The 21,155-nt window shown below is 57.2% G+C and overlaps 3 protein-coding genes and 1 non-coding gene across 4 annotated transcripts; 2 read left to right on the top strand and 2 right to left on the bottom strand.

Moving 5' to 3' along the window:
• Window positions 1-2,994: 2,994 nt before the first annotated feature.
• SLC17A7 (solute carrier family 17 member 7) lies at window positions 2,995-13,026 on the top strand. Its single transcript, XM_065920721.1, has 12 exons — window positions 2,995-3,058; window positions 7,365-7,617; window positions 9,048-9,166; window positions 9,465-9,579; window positions 9,658-9,745; window positions 10,020-10,106; window positions 10,206-10,348; window positions 10,944-11,093; window positions 11,258-11,390; window positions 12,058-12,168; window positions 12,375-12,502; window positions 12,733-13,026. The coding sequence occupies exons 1-12, from the start codon at window positions 2,997-2,999 to the stop codon at window positions 13,024-13,026; spliced, it is 1,683 nt and encodes a 560-aa protein (XP_065776793.1). The 5' UTR covers window positions 2,995-2,996.
• Window positions 13,027-14,437: 1,411 nt separating this feature from the next.
• GFY (golgi associated olfactory signaling regulator) lies at window positions 14,438-17,086 on the bottom strand. The gene is made up of 4 exons (XM_065920720.1): window positions 16,498-17,086; window positions 15,775-16,359; window positions 15,291-15,464; window positions 14,438-14,637 (listed from the first exon to the last, which is right to left on the bottom strand). The coding sequence occupies exons 1-4, from the start codon at window positions 17,084-17,086 to the stop codon at window positions 14,438-14,440; spliced, it is 1,548 nt and encodes a 515-aa protein (XP_065776792.1).
• Window positions 17,087-19,597: 2,511 nt separating this feature from the next.
• On the top strand, window positions 19,598-20,496 carry PTH2 (parathyroid hormone 2). The gene is made up of 2 exons (XM_065920718.1): window positions 19,598-19,719; window positions 20,248-20,496. Exons 1-2 carry the CDS (start codon window positions 19,598-19,600, stop codon window positions 20,420-20,422), a joined length of 297 nt encoding a protein of 98 aa, XP_065776790.1. The 3' UTR covers window positions 20,423-20,496.
• A 442-nt stretch (window positions 20,497-20,938) lies between these two features.
• Window positions 20,939-21,045, bottom strand: LOC136162065 (U6 spliceosomal RNA). Its single transcript, XR_010661915.1, has one exon. It is a non-coding gene; the product is annotated as a U6 spliceosomal RNA (small nuclear RNA).
• Between the last annotated feature and the right edge of the window lie 110 nt (window positions 21,046-21,155).

Genomic DNA, 21,155 nt, shown 5'->3' with positions numbered 1-21,155 from the left:
TGTAGAGGTCACTGCCCCAGTTCAGGCCTTGTCCTCTTCCCCGGATGTTCTCCCTGGCCTCCTAACTTCTCGTCTCACCCCTTGTTTGTCCCCAACAAGGTCTCAGAGCTGACCTTGCCCAGCTCCTGTTCATGGCCCCTCCTTGGCTCTCCAGCACCCCTGGGAGAAGGTCCAAGCCCCTCTGCCGAGCACTCAAGGCTCACTGCTATCTGGTCCCCTTCACACTCCATTCTGTCTCTTCAGTCACTCAGGCTAACCACAGTGAACCACACTGGTTTTTTGCACCTTTCTGTAGTTCCCCTTGGTAGGATCCTTTTCTCTAGTACACCTACCCAGGTCTACTCCAGTACATCTCATTGCTTGCCCTCACAGGGCTCATCTGACTTTCCACCCACACCTTGCCCCCACCCTCCCAGTTTTCCTTTTTGGTGCGATTTCCCTGGAAAGCCTTTCAATCCTCCAGGTTTTCTCTGATATTCCCTGGTTTCCTCCTCTGGTGGTCCCCGATAGTCAGTGTTACTCTCATCAGCGCGATGTACCCTATAGTGTGACAATGCCTGACCCCCAATTGTTCGCTCTCTGAGTCTGTCCAACTGTTTTTGACCCCATGGGCTGCCAGGCTCCTCTGTCCTCCACTATCTCCTGGAGTTTGCTCACATTCATGTCCATTGAGTTGGTGATGCTCTCTAACCATCTCATCCTCTGCTGCCCCCTTATTCTGCCTCAGTCTTTCCCAGCATCAGGGTCTTTTCCAATGAGTTGGATGGTCACAAGTGGCTAAAATATTGGAACTTGAGCTTCAGCATTAGTAGGAACTATTTGTTCAGTTAATGAAAGATTGCCAACATCCTCTTCTTCCATAGTGAATCCTAGGGGGATAGATAAAATGAAGGAGCCTCGGCGGTAGATGTTGAAAGAACAGCCAGGTGGCCAGTGTGGCTGGAAATGAATGAACTGGGTGGTAAGAAAGTGGAATGGGTTTGGGAATGACGTTCAGTAGGAGCGAATTTGGGCTCCGTGTCCAACAGAGGGCGCAACGCAACTTCAGTCCATTGTCTCAAAGAACTACAACTCCCAGCAGCCCTCTGAGTATGCGGTCATTCAGAAGCAAACGGTGAAGTCCAGCGGCCGCTGGGACTTGTAGTTTGCACAGGAACCCTCCGTGGGCGGCTGAAGAACTCATTCCCGGGTCCCGAAAATGTGGGGCTGGGTCCTCTGTGCCTTCCGCGGTCTCCATGGTGATGGTTCCGGCGAAGGCTCGGGATCTGGCTGCGGCGGGCTCCCCTCCCACTCCCTCCTCTTCACCATCTGCTCCACCTTCACACCTGGCTCAGAGCCGCTGCCGCCGCCTCCACACCCAGACCGGGGATTCTGCCGCCGCAGGGTGGCGCGTGCGGAAGGCTCCGCGGGTTTTTCCTCCCCCAGACTCTGGAGTCCGAGCTCCCGGCTCCCTCCTCCCTCGAACCCAGGAGTCCCAGACCCCAGCCTCTCCTCCCTAAGAATTCGAGGTTTTTTCAAACACAGGCAAAACTGTGACACCCAAAGACCCAGCGAGACAAAGCTAGAGGCGAGAGGCTGCGTCCCGTCCTTGGCGCCCGCCCGCCGCGCTGACTGCTCCCTTCCACTCCCTCGCGGACCTGTGCCACATCATGAAATTTTAATCCCAAATGCATTTTTGGCCCGACGCAGGGAGGCGATGGGGAAAGGAGCACCTTCCTGGGGGCTGGATCTGGAGGTGGACTCGGCGTCGGGTAAAGGGGCTGGCGGCGAAAGGAGCGGAGCAGGACCTGCCTGCGGGCTGGAGATGGCCGAGGACAGTCGAGGTTCAACTCCAGAGAGGCAGGGCTGGAATTCAGGGGTGCAATAAGAATTCAGAGGGCGGGGACAGATCCCAGGGGGCGGAGACAGATCCCAGAGGGAGGGGATAGAACTCATGGGCCGGGAAAGTACTCACGGATGTATACCTGGATCGGGTTCCAGAGGGTGTGGGCAAAATTCAAAGCAGGAATAGATCCCAGGGGAGGGGACAGAACTCAGGGGTAAAGAAATATGCTAGGAGACACACTCAAGGGGTGGGGACAGAACTCAGGATGAGAGAACTAAAAGGGCAGGGATAGATCCGAGGCTAGGGAGGGAATAATGACCAGCAACGAGGGTAGGGGGAGTATAACTCTGGAGAGATGAATCCAGAGGGAAGGAAATCGGAAAAGAACTGGAAGGGGTGGTGGGCCAAGAGGGGAAACAGAACTGGAGGGACATGAAATCCGAAAGGGGAAAGATGGAAACAGGTGGCTAGGGAAGAACTAGAGGGGACAATGGGTGGATCGAAATGGGGATTGGAATCTATGAAGGGAGAAGGAATTCCCTGAATGAGAAAAGAACCTTCTGAATGAGAAAGTTGGAACTGAGGATGTAGCAGGTTGGGGATGGCGTGCCTGGGCAGGATGAGGAACTGGAGGGCACAGAAATTCGGAGAAGTAGGATGGGAGGACAAAACGCAGGAGGCTATTTAGAGGAAGTCATCTTCCTCTATGCGAACACGAAATTAGGGGAAACAAGTGGCGGGAGCAAATCTCAGGAAAGAACTCTGGAGGAGAGAAAATCTGGGATAGAAGGAGCTGGTGGGGAATGGGTGAGGGAGAAGTAACTCCGGGAAGGGGCTGATTTGGGAGCGATGCAACCCAGACGAGTTCAAAAGCCAGAGGCATGGTCTTGGGCGAGGCAAGAACCTGGATGAATGGCAGGGGAAGGTGGGCGGGACTAGAATAACAAGGGGCGGGGTGTAGAAGGTGGGCGGGACCTCGTCCCGCCCCACCCCGCCCCCGACGCTGAGTCCGGTGACAGCCCCCAGAAAGCCCGCACTCGCAGCCTCCTTCCCCCCGAGCGGAGCTGCGGGGCCGGCCGGGCCGGGGCGGACCCCGGGTACCCGGACGCGGCCGCCCGGGCCCGCGGGCGGGGGGAATCGGCGGGGGGGTCCGGCAGCAGGGGCGGCCACCATGGAGTTCCGCCAGGAGGAGTTTCGGAAGCTAGCGGGTCGCGCCCTTGGGAAGCTACACCGGTGAGCGTGGTGGGGGTCCTGGGCGTGGAAGAACGCGAGGGTCCGAGGAGGACGCTCATTCCCACCTGGGCGCAGATGGACAGCTGGACAGGCGGTACCCATGCGTGGGGGGGCCACCCATCTGTCCAGTTTTCTCCCTCAGTCTCCGACGGTCCGGTCTCATCCATCATTTTTCTGCGCCCCACCCCATCCCTAGGCTCTCTGCCCTTTTCTCTGGGATTATAAATATATATCCCCCTCTTTTGGATCTCTGATTCCCTCGCCGTCTTCTGGGTCTCCCTTCACCTGTACTCTCTCTGCCTCCTCTCTCCAGATCTCTGTCCACTCTCTCTAAGTCTCTATTTCCTTTTATCTCTGAGTCCCCGTCCCGCTCTGTTGCTCTCACTAGATCTCTACAACCCTCTCTCTGGGTCTTTGTCTCTTTCTCTGAGTCTCTGTCCCCCAACTCTCTGCCCTAGGGTTTCTGACACTCTCCTTTAGGAACTCTGGCCCTCTGGTTTTTTTACTATCTCATCCCAGATCTCTCCATCTTTGTGTATTTGTTAGTTGCCATCTCTCAGAGAGTTTAATCTGAAGCTAAATCGGATTGAGGTCCATTGGTCCTTGTCCTTGAGGAGAGCTAAGCTGGGAGGAAGAAGTCAGGGTATCCTGGGTCTCTGACGGAGAAGGGAGTTGCAGGCCAAACATTAGGTTCCTGGGGTAGGATGAACTTTCCAAAGGGTATAGACTAGGGCTGAGAGGGACTTCCTCCCAGTCAAGGAGATGACCCCAATGACCTGGGTGTCCCCAGAGCAGTCTGTTACACCTCTCCTGAGTCTCTCACCCCCAACCCCAGCCCTGGCTCCAAGTCAGAGAAATTACTCAGCTGCGGAGAAGCCTAAAAATATCTGGCCACAGTGCGGGGAGGAGTTGGGGCCTCATCAGCACCATGCCCCGGCTGCCATTCCCTCAGACCCTGGGGTCCCCGTGGCCCACAGCCCTGACCCTATCTTTAATTGATCTTCAGTGCAGCTCACTAGACCACGCAAGTCTAAGTCTAACACTCGTCCTGCTTGCTGCAGATTACCTCTGCGCTCCAAACTTACCCCACCCTTTAGTAACCTGAGAGATAGGAATAAAGCTGGACAGAAGGGAGGGGGGCAGGAGGATGGCGCAGTGTTGGGGAGGGGGTGGAGGAGCTGAGATAACCTCACCCTTTCTTTTTCCCAATCTTCCAGCCCCTCCCCACCCTTTTTCTCACCTCCTTTCACGAGTTTCTCAAAATACATCAGCGTGAAGTCAGGAGAGGGAGAGAGACATGCTGGAGGAGGGGGTTGGGAAGGGGGATGGAGGCAGGAGGAATGTGTTTCTCAGGCTCTCTTTCTTCCTCAGTCTCTGCTTCTCCTGTGTCTGGGTTTCTCTCTGACTCTGCCTGATCGTCACCTCTCTCAGCTCCCTTGGGAGCCCCTAGAGACCCCAGAGTTCAGGGTTCCCACCAGGACAGTCACTAAGGAGTCTGAGTCCAGAACAATCACATCTGAATCCTGGGGTCCACTTTGGTGATTGCTGAGAGGGGGAAGTGCCCCCAGCGGACTCCTTTTAATCCTCTAGATGAAGCTGGGGAAACTGAAGCACATTGGGAAAAGGGGGGAAGTCAGTAGCTGAGTACACATGGCATCTTTTGAACCCAGGTCAGTTTCCCGCCCAAGTCTGGGGTGGGGGCTGCAGATTTCCTCGAGATGAGTGCTGCTAGAGTGGGTGGAGAACTCCCGCAGATCAGGAAACACACAGCAACCCAGGGCGACTTGGGACAAGGACAAGGGGGGAAAGGGAATACAGCAGGAAACAGGAGCCAATATGCCTCCTTTTTGAGAGCCAGGCCTGGGGCGGGGTGATGCGGAGGGCCAGGAAGTGATCAGGTCCCACTGCTGCTTGTGTGTGACTTTGGACATGCTGCTTCTGTTTTCTGAGCCTCAGTTTTCTCGGTTGTACAATGGGAGGGTAAGGGAGAACCAAAGGGACAAAAGAGGACAGAGATTGGGGAGGGGGGAGTAGGGGGGGCGGAGAATCTCCGAGAAGCATAGGCAGAGACCCAGAGATGGAGGTTGAGACACCATCTTCATTTTAGTTGAAAGAAATTGGAAGGATTAGTTGCTCAGTCGTGTCCGACTCTGCAACCCCATGGGTTGTAGCCTGTCAGGCTCCTCTGTCCATGGAATTCTCCAGGCAAGAATACTGAAGTGGGTAGCCCTTACTTTCCCCAGGGGATTTTCCTGACCCAGGGAGCTAACCCAGGTCTCCCGCATTACAGGAAGATTCTTTACTGTCTGAACCAGCAGGAAAGTGCCCTACCTGCTCCCTAATAGCTGCCTTTCCTCATCACCGAGTCCCTAATCCTGAGTTCCAGGCATCCTGAGAGAGCAAAGTAATCTATTCTTACACTCCATGAAGCATTGGGGCCACCTTCACCTCTGCATCTCTAGTTCCCTTGAAATGATAATGTCACCTTGAAGTTCCCTCTTTGTCACCTCACGTTCTACTCATGCCCCCATTTTACAGATACAGAATACTGAGACTGCGTTCCTTGGTTTAGAAAACCTTGATCCGAGATCTATGTCCTCATATTAACAATGAATATCAAATTTCAGGGGCTGCAATCCCTTCAACAGCATGCCAGGGCAACCTGGGTCAAAGTTTAATCTCATTGGCCGACCTGTTCTGATGGGAGGGCCGGTCCCTACAACCGTGCACTATTCATTCTGGGGGGCTTCTGTTCCCCACTCTCTGGCTCATTGTCCCCTGCCCAGGGTCTTATTTCTTGTCCCTCTAGTTTCTGTCCATTCCCCCAGTCTCCCCACTTTCTTAACCCCCTCCCCCACTTCCTTAAGTTCCAGGATGGGGAGGGTTGCTGTGTTCCCATCTCTTCCACCCGCCTCCTCCCAGACCGTCTGTCTGTTCTTTCCTCCCCCGTCCCAGTCTCCCTCGCCTCCATCTGTTCTAGCCCCTTCCTGGATCCAGCCCGATCCCCTGGCTGCCTACCGGCCTCGGAGAGGAGCCACACCTCACAAATCATATCCCCAGCCTGTCTCTCCTCAGGCTCCTTGTCGTTCCATCTTTCTCTCAGCATTCTGGGTCTCTGTCTCTGCATTCTCTCTCCTGGGTTTCTGTCCCCACTTGTCTTTGTGTCCCTCACTAGGTTTCAGCCCCTTTCCTTCTCAGGGTCTCTGTCCTACCCCCTGCACACCACCCCCCCATCTTTTCTCAGGGTCTCTGCCCCAGTCTCTTTCAGATTAGTTGTCTGTTTCTCCCTCTCTGGGTATCTGTTCCCTTCTCTCTGAGTCTCTCTCCCTCCTGTGTCTCTGACCCTCTTTCTCTCAGTCTGTTTTCCACTGCTCCCCCCCCCCCCCCATTTCTGACATCCTCCTTTTGAATTTTTCCACGTCTGTCTCAGGGCACCTCTTTCTCCCAGCAGCCTCTCTCTGGAATGGAGGTGGCCCTCCAAGTACCCTATCCGTCATCACAGATTCAATCCTGGATCCAGAACAGGCGGGGGCGAGAGTCACGCTGGGGACTGAGCCAATCCCCCTACCAGGGCCATCTGTCCCTTGCCAGGACACCGCCCGCCACTCCTCCTCCCCACCCCCTAGGCTGACAGCCTGAACTCAAGTTTCCCCAGATATGTCCAGCTGGGCTGCTGGATTCCAGTGCCCTGGACCTCTCCCCCCCACCCCATCCCTGGGAGTGGGCTTCCAGTGTCTGAATGGAGTCAGCTGGATGTCAGCCCCACACCTGGGCCTGGAAGCCGGGCAGGGCAGGCCCCGGGGCAGGGGAGGGGGTGCGGTATATATAGCAGATGTGGCTGAGAAGCATCTGTTCTTTTGACACCTTTGCTGAGGCATCTCCTTAGCGCCTTTTGCTTCCTCAAATACACTCATATCTGGAAGATGGGGCTGGAGAGAGTCTCTGGGCCTTGGGGGTGGGGGCTGGGGGCACAGGGTTTTGGATTACAAGGGGAGCCTGGGTCTAAAATAAGAGGTGACAAGGCTAGTGGAGAAGGGAACTGGGGAGTTCCATACTCGAGTCTGAGGAAGGAAGGGACTGGGGGCGCGTGGGAATTCCTGGTCTGAGGGAGATGGAGACCAGGGGTCCAGATTCCTGGACCCTGGAGGGAGAAGGAAGTTAGGGGCTGGACTCTTGGGGAAAGAGGGGTTGTGGGCTTAGAATCCCTGGTCTTGAAAAGCAAGAAGTTTTGCCCCAAATCGTGTCATGGGGAGGAGGGGGCTGGGGGCCCGGACGTCTGAATCTGATCCTTGCTGCCTCGTCGCAGTCTTCTGGAGAAGCGGCAAGAAGGTGCCGAGACTCTGGAGCTGAGTGCAGATGGGCGCCCGGTCACGACGCAGACCCGGGACCCGCCGGTCGTGGATTGCACCTGCTTTGGCCTCCCTCGCCGCTACATTATCGCCATCATGAGCGGTCTGGGCTTCTGCATTAGCTTTGGCATCCGCTGCAACCTGGGCGTGGCCATCGTCTCCATGGTCAACAACAGCACGACCCACCGCGGGGGCCACGTGGTGATGCAGGTACCCCGGGGCGGGAGCTGCCTGAGGCTGGGGAAAATCCTGCCGGGGTCCTCTGATGACGTCACACTCGCCTACACGAGGTCCAGACCACGCCCCTTCCACGTCCCGGCCTGAGTAGACCCGCTTTTTGCCCTGTCCCACCCTGGGCCCTAACCAGGTGGCGCTAGCGGTAAAGAACCCGCCTGGAATGCAGAAGACATAAGAGATGTGGGTTCAATTCCTGGGTGGGGAAGATCCCCTGGAGACTGGCATGGCAACCCACTCGCACTTGCACTTACCACACAACCTCAGCTCCACTTCACCTCAGGGCTCTCCCTTCCTGAGTTCTGCCTTTATCTAAATGAAGCCCCTCTCCTATTTGTTTCACCTCTCTGATTTCGAAGTGTAGACTCTACCAAGCATTTGTTTCCCTATGATATGGCTGCTCCTGTTTCATTTTGGGCATCCTAGCAACTTTGCTCCGCCTGCGTCTCCTGCACCTGTTCCAGCGTTGAGTCTTACTCCCGGGCCAACTCAGGCTCCACCGTGAATTTTTTGTTGTTGTTGTTGCCTTACCTTGCGGCTTGCGGAACTTTCTCAAGCAGGGATCTAACCCGCACCCCTTGCAGTGGAAGCAGGGAATCCTAACCACTTGACCACCAGGGAAGTCCCTCCACCGTGAAAATTTTTTTTAAAGATTTTTTTTTTTATGTGGAACATTCTTAAAGTCTTTATTGAATTTATTACAGCATTGCTTCTGTTTTATGTTTTGTTTTTTTGGCCATAAGGCATGTGGGATCTGAGCTCCCAGACCAGGGATCGAACCCTGTATTTGAAGGGGGAATCTTAACCACTGGACTGCTAGGGAAAGCCCTGCTGTAAATTTGGATTCTGGCTTTTTGGAAGTTCCACCGCTGTTTACATCCCTTCTCCATCTGCTCTGGACATTAACCTAAAGCCCCGCTTCATCTCAGACTTTCTGTTTTAATTTCCATATAGGCCATGCCCCTGCCTCCAAAAAAATTGCTGATTTGGGCTGTGGCCTACCTGCCCCTGCTCCTTTCCGATCACGCCCAACCCTTTGGCTACTTCTTGTCTCTTCCTAGAACCCATCCAATCAGCAAACGGTTTGTACGTCGGTTAGAAGTTGAGGAAGAATCCCACCGCATATATGGGCTCCTATGCATTCCGAGAAGGGACCCTGAGGCAGGCAAGCAGACAGAGCTAGGCCTCTAGGCAGCAACAGGCTCTGTTGCTAAGGTAGTGCGGCCATAGCAACATGGAGGAGCAAAGTTGGGGTAGATGGCCCGAGCTCTGATTGGCAGGTGTTTTGAAGGCGAGAGGGGATCCTTGTTGCTGATTGGCCGAGGGATTGTCTGCGGGTGCTGATTGGTGGAGAAGCAGAGCGACTGGGGCAGGGGTGCTGGTTTGATGTGCCTTTTGGCCCACAGAAAGCTCAGTTCAACTGGGATCCAGAGACTGTTGGCCTCATACACGGCTCCTTTTTCTGGGGCTACATTGTCACCCAGATTCCTGGAGGATTTATCTGCCAAAAATTCGCAGCCAACAGGTATGAGGGGGGCGGGGGGGATGTCTCAAAGTGGGCAGAAACTACAGGTGTGTGGGTGGAGTTAGAGGCTGTGACCTTGCATTTGGGGATTGACTCCGGGAAAATGGGAAGAGCCTGGGTTTGGAGCCAAGGCCCTAGAGAAAGCTGGGCTTTGTATTGTGGAAGCGGGGAGTCTCATAGAAGGTGGGACCTGGGGTTCTGGGGGCGCGGGACCTGGCCTGCTGAAGGAGGAAAGGGCAGAGTCCTAGGTATGGCAGGATAGCTGGACTCTTCTTGGAACACAAACTTTTCCTATCAGGGTTTTCGGCTTTGCTATTGTGGCTACCTCCACTCTAAACATGCTGATCCCCTCGGCTGCCCGTGTCCACTATGGCTGTGTCATCTTCGTGAGGATACTGCAGGGGTTGGTAGAGGTAAAGCTCCGCCCCCTATGACCTCGTTGCCATTCCGACTCCACCTTTTCTCGTTGACTTTGGTTTTCTCTTCCCTAGGGGGTCACGTACCCCGCCTGCCATGGGATCTGGAGCAAATGGGCCCCGCCCTTAGAGCGGAGTCGCCTGGCGACGACAGCCTTTTGCGGTGAGAAGAAGGGGCAGGGATCCAGACTCGTGGGTCTGGGGCTGGGGTGGGGGGGTGGGCTGGAGTCTAGACTCTTCGGTGGAGGGAAGAGGGGGTTGCGGGCTTGAACTCCCGGATCTTAGAGAAGAGAGGGCTGGTGACCCAGACCGACGTGTCTGAGGGAGGAGGGGCAGTGGCCGGTACTTCTGTATCCCAGAAAGGTGGGGACTGGGAATCCGCACTACTGCATTTGAGGAAAGATGCGCTCTTCTCCATCCTGCACCCTCCCCGTTAGGGTCCTATGCTGGGGCGGTGGTCGCGATGCCTCTCGCCGGAGTCCTGGTGCAGTACTCAGGATGGAGCTCTGTATTCTACGTCTACGGTGAGGGGCCCGGACGCCTGGGTCCGGGTGGCGCTGGGGCAGAGCGAGGCCGGTCGTCACCTCGCTTCCATCCTCCTCCTGACCCCCTCCCCCCACCAGGCAGCTTCGGGATCTTCTGGTACCTGTTCTGGCTACTCGTCTCCTATGAGTCCCCGGCGCTGCACCCTAGCATTTCGGAGGAGGAGCGCAAGTACATCGAGGACGCCATCGGCGAGAGCGCCAAGCTCATGAATCCCCTCACGGTCCGGGCCCAAGCCTGGGGGGCGGGGGCGCGGTGGGGAGAGGAGAGCTATCAAGGCAGGGAGACGGGAGGAAGAGGGGCTTTGAACCCGCACTGCGTGTGGATCTTGGTAGATCTACGTAGACATTTCCATAGACATTTAGAGGAGACGATGGGATCGCCAGTTGGATGGCGCTAGAACCTAGGGGGCGTGATTAAAGCCCAGGGAGGAGGGGGTTAGCAGGTGCTGAGAGCAGGGCTAGGTGGCGAGGTGGGCGGAACCACTGAAGGGCGTGGTTAAACCTGCAGAGGCGGATTAGAATGTGGGGGTTTGCTCAGACCTCAGGGTGGGTGAGGCTCGAATTAGGGGGCATAATTGGGTGGAAGGAGACTCTTGGGTCCACATTTATGACTCTCTGAAGGTTATCGTACGGTCTGGACACCCGCCAGCCTGAGGAACACTGAGGCTAGGATGTTAGCGTTCCTCCTTGGCGGCTTTAGTGAGACAGGGAAATCGGGGTCTCTGCGGGACTATCGTGGAATCCCTGAAGGGACTCGGAGAGCGCCCAACCCTGTTCTCAGTCTTAGCAGCCCTTCCCTCCTCTCGCCCACCACAGAAGTTTAACACACCCTGGAGGCGCTTCTTCACGTCCATGCCAGTCTACGCCATTATCGTGGCCAACTTCTGTCGTAGTTGGACTTTCTACCTGCTTCTTATCTCCCAGCCTGCCTACTTCGAAGAAGTGTTCGGCTTCGAGATCAGCAAGGTTGGGCCGGGAAGGGGAGGCTGCGGGCGCGGCGGGAGGGTGAGCCCGGGAAGGAGAGGAACCTGGATCCCAAGGGGTTGGAAAGGGGGCAGGCAGGAAGCCGTGGTGAGACCCCCAGGCAGGAGGCCGCTGAGCCGCGCCTCCCTGTACGTCCGCTGGCGCAGGTGGGCCTGGTGTCAGCGTTGCCTCACCTGGTGATGACCATCATCGTGCCCATTGGAGGCCAGATCGCCGACTTCCTGAGGAGCCGCCGCATCATGTCCACCACCAACGTGCGCAAGTTGATGAACTGCGGAGGTGAGTGGGGCGGGGCCTGGAACTGGGACCAGGCTGGGATGGGCAGAGCACGGCTGGGCGGATCTAGGGGGCTGGACCATGGAGGATGGGGCGGGGTCAGAGGGCGTGTCCATGGGGAGCGTGTCCAAAAAGGCGGAGCGGGAGCAAGACCAGGTCTGGCAGGAACAGGATCTCAGGTGGCAGCCTCTGGGGCAGTGTCTGTAGAAGGGCAAGGGGGTGTGGCTGCCCAGGTGAAGCAAAGGCGAGACCACGTTGGTTCTGGGAGGACCGGGCCTATACGAGGCTGGCCAGAGTAGGATGGGACCTGGGTGATGAAGAGGGGCATCCGGGGAGACAAAGGTCTGGGTGTAATGAATGGGGACTGAAAGGGAAACCGTGAAGGTGCCGGGGTGGGGCCTAGACCCTCGGTCTTCAGGGCGTGGTCTAGTCAAGGGGTGAGGCCATTGAGGTCCCAGCTGGAGCAGCGAAGCCTGTGCACGTGGTCAAGGGCCAGGCACTGGAGAATTGAGGGCTTGGTTAGGGCCGGCGCGGGCAGGATGGAGGACAAAGCCAGGGACAGGCGTGGAAGTGGCAGGACTGGGTCAAACTGGGGGAGGCTGGGAGCCGGGAGTGGGTCCGGAGAGGCGGGGCGGGGCGGACTGCGCTCAGAGGGGGCGGTCCTCCGTAGGCTTTGGCATGGAAGCCACACTGCTGTTGGTGGTCGGCTACTCGCACTCCAAGGGCGTGGCCATCTCCTTCCTAGTCCTCGCCGTGGGCTTCAGCGGCTTCGCCATCTCCGGTGAGACCCGGCGATCTGCAGCTTGGGGGTGGGGGACTCTGGTCAGCCCTGTGGGGAACTTCCTGGCTCTGGTAGAGCACCTCGCAGCCTCGCGAAAGGCGGACGGGAAAAAGCGGAGCGGCCGGGAGGTCCGGGGAGGCTAGGCTGGGGGAGGAGTCACTGGCGTGGGAATCGGTTGTGACGCCTCCCGGGCTCGCCTTTGCCAGGGTTCAACGTGAACCACCTGGACATCGCCCCGCGCTATGCCAGCATCCTCATGGGCATCTCCAACGGCGTGGGCACGTTGTCCGGCATGGTGTGCCCCATCATCGTGGGTGCCATGACTAAGCACAAGGTCCGTGCCTGGGCCCTGACCCACTTGCCCTCCAAATCAGTGTCCAGTACCTTCCTGACATACGTCACCTCTCTGGATCTCCGGCTCCTTTTCCAGAGAAAAGGCCCGCCCCTAGCCCCGCCCCTCCCTAACCCCGCCCCTTCCTCGACCACGCCCCTTCCCATAGCCCCGCCCCCTCCCTCCTGTCCCTCTGTCCTCTGACTTCACCCTCCCGGGTGTCCCCCCTGCAGACTCGAGAGGAGTGGCAGTATGTGTTCCTCATTGCCTCCCTGGTGCACTATGGGGGCGTCATCTTCTACGGGGTCTTCGCTTCAGGAGAGAAGCAGCCGTGGGCGGAGCCTGAGGAGATGAGCGAAGAGAAATGTGGCTTCGTTGGTCACGACCAGCTGGCTGGCAGCGACGAAAGCGAGATGGAGGATGAGGCTGAGCCCCCCGGGGCACCCCCTGCTCCCCCTCCATCCTATGGGGCTACACACAGCACAGTTCAACCCCCAAGACCCCCACCCCCTGTCCGGGACTACTGACCACGTGCCTCCCACTGGATGGCAGTTTCTAGGACCTCCGTTCCTCACATCTCCGGCCTGAGTGACAGTGTCAAGAAACCCCAGTCTCTCTGTCCTTGGTCAGGCCTAAGAAGCACTCTCCCTTGTTCCCAGTGCTGTCAGATCTCTTCCCATCCTATTTGCCTCTCAGGGGTAGTGAAGCTGCAGACTGGCAGTTTCAAGGATACCCAAATTCCCGTAAAGGTTCCCTTCTCCACTTTTTTCTGCCTCAGTGGTTTCAAATCTCTCCTTTCAGGGCTTTATTTGAATGGACAATTCAGACTCTTCCTCGCTCTTGTGGTTTTGGGCACCTCCCCCTTCCCTTGAACCCCTGGGACTCTCAGGCTAACCCCTGAGATTACTCAACCCCCCTCCTCTTTCAAAAAATTCAAGGTCTTCCTCTAGAAGTTTCAATTCTCTCCCAACTGTATTCTGCTTTTTCCAAGTTGGTTTAACTAATCACCCATCCCTGCCATTCTAGGGATTGATTCTCACCAGCGTTTCTGAGGGGAAATGGCAGTTTCAAGCACCCCCCCCCAAACTCTTCATCCCTCCCCCACCAGCAGACTCCGCTGCAGCACCAAATTTCCCCAAAACCTCCCAGCTTAGCACATTGCCTAGGGAAACAACCAAAATGGCAGTTTTAACAATATGCCTCTCTTCACCCCCATGCACTTTTTCTGACACGATTTTCAGGTCTAAGAAGAGCGGCTGCTCAAGTCCATCAACTCAACGGTTTGAAACCACCGCCATTGAACTTCCCCATGGTGGTTTCAAGATGCTCCCCTTCCCCCCAAGTCCTTGCACTTTATTCTCCTGGGTGGTTTTGAACTGCCCTCATTTTCTCAGTGGCCATTTATTGCGTCCCTCAGGGGCTAAATGACTCCAAATCTGGGATCCTTCCCCTCTCAGACTCCCCTATTTCGGCTTAGAATTTGGGGGAACATATGTATAGGAGAAGTCACAGAATCCCAGGAAAGGGAATGGGGCTGGGGAAAAGGGGCGTTTTTCCCCGGGGCAGGGTTGTGTCTTTGTGTCTGTCTCTGTGATTGTAAATCCTGCCCTGCCCCTCTCCCAATAAAATGCTTTGGTGTACACACCCAGTCGTCACTGGCCTTGGGAATCTCCAGCCCCCTTCTCCCTCGTACCGAGGAGCCCAGGCCTCCAGTCTCCTTGACCCCAGCCACCCTCCTCTCCCAGGACTTAGGCCAGAGGAGTTGTCCAGCTGTGGGAACACGCGATTTATTCGGTCTCAGACTGTGCTTTCCGCTGACATCTAAAGCATTTTCTGAGTGTCCTCTATGCTAGAGGACTACTAGGTAGCAAAGCTGACCCCGGGGACAGGACCCCTGGGTGCTTCCTCCGTCTGGGTCTGGCGCAGGTCTGGAGAGGCTCACAGGAAGTTGTTGGGGAGCGTGGCAGGGGAGAGCGGTTCCAGGCGCTGGGGGCGGCCTCCGCGGGGCGGCGGAGGCAGCTTGGGCGGCAGCGGGGGGGTAGGCGGTGGCTGCTTGGTAGCGATGTGTGAAGGGACCCAGGCGTCCGGCGCGTAAAAGTAGAGGTCGTAGGGTTCCTTCGGGGCGTCCAAATGAATAACTATGGGGACAAAGGAGCGAGGTCGTCCCCGGGCTGACTGGGGGCCTGTCCCCTCTACTGAGCCGTTGGTCGATGAGGAAACGGGGGCGAAGACTCCAAGCTTCCACTGGAACTGGGTTTTCGAATAATCTTAAGTTAAGTCGCTCAGTCGTGTCCGACTCTGCGACCCCGTGGACTGTAGTCCACCAGGCTCCTCCGTCCATGGGATTCTCCAGGCAAGAATATTGGAGTGGGTTGCCATTTCCTTCTCCAGGGGACCTTCCCACCCCGGGGATCGAACCCAGGTCTCCCACATTGCAGGCAGACGCTTTAACCTCTGAGCCACCAGGGAAGCGAATAATCTTAAGGGGCCTTAAATAGCGAGGGGGGCGTGGCGTCCGCGCAGCAGGGGAGGGGCAGGCCGCGCACCGGGAGGGGGAAGGGGCGGGGCTTGTAGCGACCTGCAGTTCCCTAACCTGGGGCAACTCCACTCTGCGTTGGGGGCGCAACTTCACAGATGTTTGTGAAGTTTCCAGAGAACTGGGGGTCAGGGCTTCTACTGACTTTGGATGGGGACCTGTACTTTTAGGTAGGGCGCCCTTAAGTGCCAGGAGAAGCCAGATTAAGGACACGTGCAAGCACTCAAGGGGCGGGACGCTGCAGGAGTGGCTCACCCGGTTCATCTCCGTCGTTCGGGAGGCGGTGGTGTGCGAAGGGCCGGTGTCGAGCCGCCCGGCGGTAGAGACACCACAGCAGCAGGAAAATGCCGATGAGCAGCCCGATCCCGGCGAGGAATAGGCAGAGGGCCCCGCCTGCCGCGCCCCGGGGACGCCCCACCAGGGTCACGCCTGGAGGAATGAGGTCCAGAGACTGAGCAATGTAACCTCCTAGCCCCCTCCATCCTCAGACCCAGGAATCCAGATCCCGTCCTCCTCCGCCCTCGGATCCGGGAGTCCCGGCGCCCAGCCCCTCCTCCCTCAGGCCCAGAAGTCCAGACCCCCGGCTCCTCCTCCCTCAGACCCAGGGGTCCAGACCCCCGGCCCTTCCTCCCTCAGACCCAGGAGTCTGGGCCCCCGGCCCCTCCTCCCTCAGACCTACGAGTCCGGGTCCGCCCCTCCTCCCTCCGACCCAGCAGCCCCGGTGGCCCCAGCCCCTCACCGGTCTCCTGCACTCGCTCCAACACGATGATAGTGTTGACTCTCTCACCTCGGCTGCGCCGCTGGGGGGCCCGCGGGGTGGCTGGGGCCGGCTGATTGGTGGGCCCTGGAGGAGCAGGGGGCCCCGCAATCCGGGCTGAGGGAGGAGGGGCGTCGGGCCCTTTAGGGCTGGAGTCCTGGGGGGCTTTCAGATCAACTGTCCCCGGAGAATGTGAGGCGGCCAATTTAAGGGCGGTGGGCTGGATGGCTGCAAGCGCTTCTGATTTGGGATTCAGGGATTGCTCATTAAGAGCAGTAACTTCTTTGAAGGGTGCAGGAGTTTCTGGGGCAAGGCTAGTGGAGATTTCAGGGTCAGAGGCCGTGGGGATCTCTGTTGAGTCTTGGTAGAGGGTTGTGGGGAATTTTGTTTGGGGAATCTCGGTGGGGTTGGGTTTGTGGCCTACATGAGATACCGGGTGGAGTGTTTCAGTAGGGTCAGGATGGAGGGTCTGGAGGAATTTAGAGTTTGGGGTGTCAGGGTCATGGATTTCCAGAGACTTGAGGTCAAAGATTTTGGTGGGGTTAGAATTTCGGGTCTTAGGGGTTTCTGCAAGTGATATCTCAGGGAAGCTAAGTTTGGGAATCTCTGGGAATTCTTGATGTGGAGTTTGGGTAGGGTCAGGCTTTGGGGTCCCAGAAAATGCTGGGTGTGAGGTTTTAGAGGGATTAAAGTTGAGATTCTCACGGGATTCTGTGTGTGATATTTCTGTGGAGTTAACCTTGGAAATCTCTGGGGATTCTTGGTGTGGAGTTTGGGTAGGGTCAGGGTTTGGGGTCTCAGAAAATGCTGGATGTGAGGTTTTAGAGGGATTAAGTGTAGAGGCCTCAGGGGATTGTGTGTGTGGAAGTTCAGTCAGGTCAGCTTTGGGGGTGTCAGATAGCTCTGGATATATAATTTTGGAGGGGTTGATTTGGAAGGTGTCCAGGGATTCTGGTGTTGAGGTGTTGAATGAGTTAGGTTTGGGGGCCTTAGGAAGCTCTTGGTGGGGGGTTTCTTGGAGGTCAGTATTGGGGGTCTCAGTGAAGGCAAGGGGGGAGGGCTCAGAGGAAACCACATGAGGTGTCTTGGAGGGCTCAGGATAAGCAGCCCCTGGGGATTCTGGGTTAGGTCCATAGAGGGTGTAATTTTCAGAAGCCGGAGGGTAGGGCTGGGAGGGGTGGTCTAACCCCAAGAAGTCGGAGCCTGCAGGCAGTGAGACCAAAGGGGCTGCCTTGGAGCCCATCAAGGTGAAGACGAAGACGAGAAGGAAGAGGATTGGTCTGAAGGATTTCATAGCTCTGGGTGATACCTGTAGCAGCAGGGGAGCGGGAAGGAAGGGGTTAAGGCCAGAGCCACCCGGGAGAAGCCTCTGCCCACTCCGGAGGCCACGCCCAGTGGTCCCCAGATAGACCAGTTAGCACCACCCAGGTCGGTGCCAGGAAAAGGAGATGCCACCTGCAACTCCCCAGTAGGCCGTGGGGTGGAAGCCACGGTAGCTAAGGGAGACTGAGGCGCAGGGCTTCTTGGAAGTCGTAGTAAATTTCCTTATGTTTCCCCAAAGGGGGTCCCAGGAAAATTGGGAAAGAAAGACATATTTCCGAACCCCCAGATCTCTTTGACTTTGGTTTCGAAGTGTGTAGACCCCTGAGGGGACATGGGATCAATTCCTCTTCAAGGGCCCTGGGGATATCTTGACTCAACAGTTGTTTACATTAGAGGTCAGAAGGAACGACTGGGGGGCCTGACCGCCTGGGTTTGAGAGACGAGGGGGCCTAAATGCCTGTAACCTGAGGAGGCGGAAGACTCCTGGATCCTGGTCAAGAAGGCTGCTGGGGGTTCAGACTCCTTGTTACCAGAGGGTGGAGGGCAATGTGGATCTAAATTCCTAATTCTCTAGAAAGGAGAGGCCTGAAGGTTCAGATGCCTAGAATTTTGAGGGAGCAAAGCTTGGGGGTGGGTGGGTTGTGGATTACAGGAGAGAAAGGAAATGGGTGTCTGGAACTCTTGGGTCCTGAGTTAGAAGGAGATTGGGAACTCTTGAGTCTCCTATCCTCCAGAGATAGGTGTGTAAGGGGTCTGGATTCCTCAGCCTTCAGGAGACAGCTTGGGGCAGGACTCGTGTCTCTATGGAGGATGGAAGCTGGGATCCCCAGGTCTCAGGCTGGTCTTGGGCAGGGATACCTAGGTCTGTGGTTAGGTGGAGGTGGGGTGGGCATACACCCAAATGGGATGGGGTCACTTGGGGTTTGGGGTCTCTTACCTGCTCAGTGGGGTCCAAGATAACAACAGGTGAACAGAGCTGAATGCAGAGATCGGTGAATGCTGCAGAATGGCTCTGGGTGGGGTGGCAGGAGGTAGGGTCCCAGGGGCGCAGGTGATGCAACTGATGCCCACCCTTGGGATCCTGGGAGCCTAGCGACAGCTTGAGCTCTTAAAGGGCCAGAGATAAAGGATAGTGTCTCTGGAGTGGGGGAGGGAGTTAGGGACTGGATCATCTGGTGGAGGGGTGTGGCCCAACCAAGCTCTCCTCCCTGCAAACCCAGGGGCCCCAACCCTCTGCCCTCTCCTACACCCACACCAAGCATCCAGGTCCCTGATAGCCTCCCACTTCAATATCCAGGAATTGGGACACACCCCCCTCCCCGCCCCTGCCCAGACCTCTCCCCTCAGATCCAGGAATCTAGGTTCCCAGACCCAGGCCTTGTTCCCCTCCTCTCTGGGGAACTAGGAGTTCCCATGTCCTGTCAATCAGAGACCCAGATTGCTGCTGCCTTTTGGGACTTCCCAACCTTTGCCTACCATCCCATCGTGAAGAGCACACCCTCTTTAAAAGCCAGTATTGGAGGGATGGGCCTGATCTTCACAGCACCCCCAAATTCCTCCCCAGAAGGGCTTGGACACAACCTCAGGTAGTCAGGGCCCTTGTTTGTCTTTTCCCCTTCTGTGCAGTGTCGCTAAGATTTTCCTGATTTTGCTTGTCACTATACTTGCCTTCACCTCCCACCACCACACGTCCCCTTTGCCTCCTCTTTCCTACCCCCGGCTCCCACCTCTCAGTCTCTCTGGTCTCTGCCTGCCTGGATTTGGCTCTGGACATCTCTGCCCAGGCTGCTGGCTGTCCTTCCATCTCCTTCTGTCTCTCTGAGTGCCGTCCCCTTGATCCTCCATCTCATAACTGCTCTCTTGGTCCCTTTCCCCTCTTTTCTCTCTTCCTTCCCTTCTTCTCCTTACTTCCTCTGTTGCTCCATTTCTCCCTTTCCTTTTCTCTGTCATTCTTTGTCCTTCCCTCTCATGGTTGCTTCATCTCTTTGTGTCTCTGCTTCTCCCCATCAGTCCCTCCTCTGTTCCTTCCCCTGTCTCTTTTTCTGTGTCTCTGGCTCCTGCTCTGATGGTCCTTCCGCTGGCCTCTATTTTTATCCCTCTGACACACCCCCTGTGTCCACTTCTCTGTCTGTCTGTCTCTCCCCCTCCCGATTCTTCTCAGGTCCCAGATCCTGGTCCCAATTAGTGGGTGGCCGCCAAGGCAGCGGCTGGCCCCCCACCCCCGGCTCCTCATTACCGCTGGCAGCTCCTAATGAGCCTGGGGTGGGGGTGACCCGGTGCCCCCGGCCCCCTGGTCTGCGTCACTGGCCGCTGCGGGGGCTGTGGAGGCGATATAAGGGGGCTGCCAGCCTCGCTGCTGGGAGCCCACTGCGCGGTAGGGCACCCTGCAAATGGGCTTCGGGGTGGGTGGGTGGGATGATGGGGTCTGGTTTCTGGGCCCAGACGCGGTATCACCGAGCTCTTTCTTGTCTCTCCACAGGTGATGGAGACCCGCCAGGTACCCAGGGGCCCCCGGGTGCGGCTGCTGCTGCTGCTCCTGCTTCTTGTGTCCTGGGGCCACCGCACGGCCTCAGGAGTCGCCCTACCTCCCGCGGGGGTCTTCAGGTAAGTGGGACATCCAAGTCTCCCAGGGAAGGGTGGGGACTCCGAGAGGTGGAAAGAGACACAAAGAGAATGGGGAACAAAGACTCAGAAAGGGGAAATAGAGACCCAGAAAGGACAGAGATGGGAGGTTGACAGGTAGGTAATCTGCAAAACAAAGAGATACAAAAGGATTCTGAGAAAGGCTTTGAGACACTTGAAAGGAGTCGAAGCAGGAACGAGTTTGTTCCTTGAGCAACGTTTATTGGGTTTGCGGTGTGTGCCATGCGTGCGCCGAGCGCTGGGGTCGGACAGGGGTATCAGACTCGGTCTCTGTACTCAGGAGGCTCGGAACCTGGTGAACACTGAGCCGAAGGCCCACACAGAGCAAGAGACAGGGCGACAGAGACCGAGCCCCTCCGCAGCTGGTGCAGTCACAGGGCTTCGAGTTAGACCGCGGGGAGAACAGGCGGCGGGCGGCGGGCGGCGGGCGGCGGGCGGCGGGCGGCGGGCCGGGACCCACGGTAACCGCCTCTTTCCATCTCTCGGCAGACTCCGCACCCCCGGCGGGGCTCGGGCGGGTCCTGCCACCCCCCAGTCGCGGCGGAGCCTGGCGCTGGCGGACGACGCGGCCTTCCGGGAGCGTGCGCGGCTGCTGGCCGCCCTCGAGCGCCGCCACTGGCTGAACTCATACATGCACAAGCTGCTGGTGCTGGACGCGCCCTGAGCGCCTGCCAGCCCCACCGCAATAAAGACCCTGCTATGCCTCCCGACTGCGCCTCCTCCCTGCGCCTCGTGTGCGTGTGTGTGTGTGGTGGTGGGGGGGGGGGGCTGTGTGTGCACGTGCACGGGGGCGGGCCCTGCGTCCGCTACGCTGGCCTCTACCCCTCCGTCTCCTCTCCCCTCATCTTTCCCTCCACTCATTCTTTCTCCCCTCGGCCCCACTTCCTTTCACTACTGCCCCAGCTCTGCCCCTCGCTCCCACTCTGTGCCTTTGTCCCTCTCCACTCGCATACCTGCTCCCAACCCACCCTGAATCTCCATCCTCCCCTCTTCTCTCGCTCTCTGTAACCTCCCTGATCTCTGTCCCCCTCTGGGTCACTGGCCCTTCTCTGGGTCTCTGTAGCTCACTGGGTATCCGTCCTTCTCTCTCGGAGTCTCTATAATTCCTTCCTCCTGGCTTCCCGGCCCTCTGGGGATTCTTCGTCTTCTTTATGCCTAAACTCTTCCACTACTTTTTCTGAAAAATAAGGAACGCTTCACAAATTTGCATGTCATCCTTGCACAGGGGCCATGATAATCTTCTCTGTATCGTTTCAATTTTAGTATATGTGCTGCTGAAGCGAGCTCGCTTCCTTCAAAGCGAGCACTTTCTTTTTTCTCTGCCTGACTCATTCGTGTTCTCCACACCCCCCCCAAACCCCTTTCTTCCTATAGGCCTCCATCTCTTTCTTCCAGCT

Source organism: Muntiacus reevesi, chromosome 2 (genome assembly GCF_963930625.1).
Source record: "Muntiacus reevesi chromosome 2, mMunRee1.1, whole genome shotgun sequence".
NCBI lineage: Eukaryota > Metazoa > Chordata > Mammalia > Artiodactyla > Cervidae > Muntiacus > Muntiacus reevesi.
This window is presented reverse-complemented; position numbering and strand designations above follow the sequence as displayed.

Excerpts from the sequence above, each read along its gene's own strand:
- SLC17A7 (XM_065920721.1), top strand. The coding sequence starts at position 2,997 with ATGGAGTTCCGCCAGGAGGAGTTTCGGAAGCTAGCGGGTCGCGCCCTT. Across the intron at positions 9,746-10,019 it reads GGCGACGACAGCCTTTTGCG|GGTCCTATGCTGGGGCGGTG; the intron begins GTGAGAAGAAGG and ends CCTCCCCGTTAG. Across the intron at positions 12,503-12,732 it reads GTGCCATGACTAAGCACAAG|ACTCGAGAGGAGTGGCAGTA; the intron begins GTCCGTGCCTGG and ends TCCCCCCTGCAG.
- GFY (XM_065920720.1), bottom strand. The coding sequence starts at position 17,086 with ATGAAATCCTTCAGACCAATCCTCTTCCTTCTCGTCTTCGTCTTCACC. Across the intron at positions 15,465-15,774 it reads GGAGCGAGTGCAGGAGACCG|GCGTGACCCTGGTGGGGCGT; the intron begins GTGAGGGGCTGG and ends TCATTCCTCCAG. Across the intron at positions 14,638-15,290 it reads GAACGACGGAGATGAACCGG|TTATTCATTTGGACGCCCCG; the intron begins GTGAGCCACTCC and ends TTGTCCCCATAG.
- PTH2 (XM_065920718.1), top strand. The coding sequence starts at position 19,598 with ATGGAGACCCGCCAGGTACCCAGGGGCCCCCGGGTGCGGCTGCTGCTG. Across the intron at positions 19,720-20,247 it reads CCTCCCGCGGGGGTCTTCAG|ACTCCGCACCCCCGGCGGGG; the intron begins GTAAGTGGGACA and ends ATCTCTCGGCAG.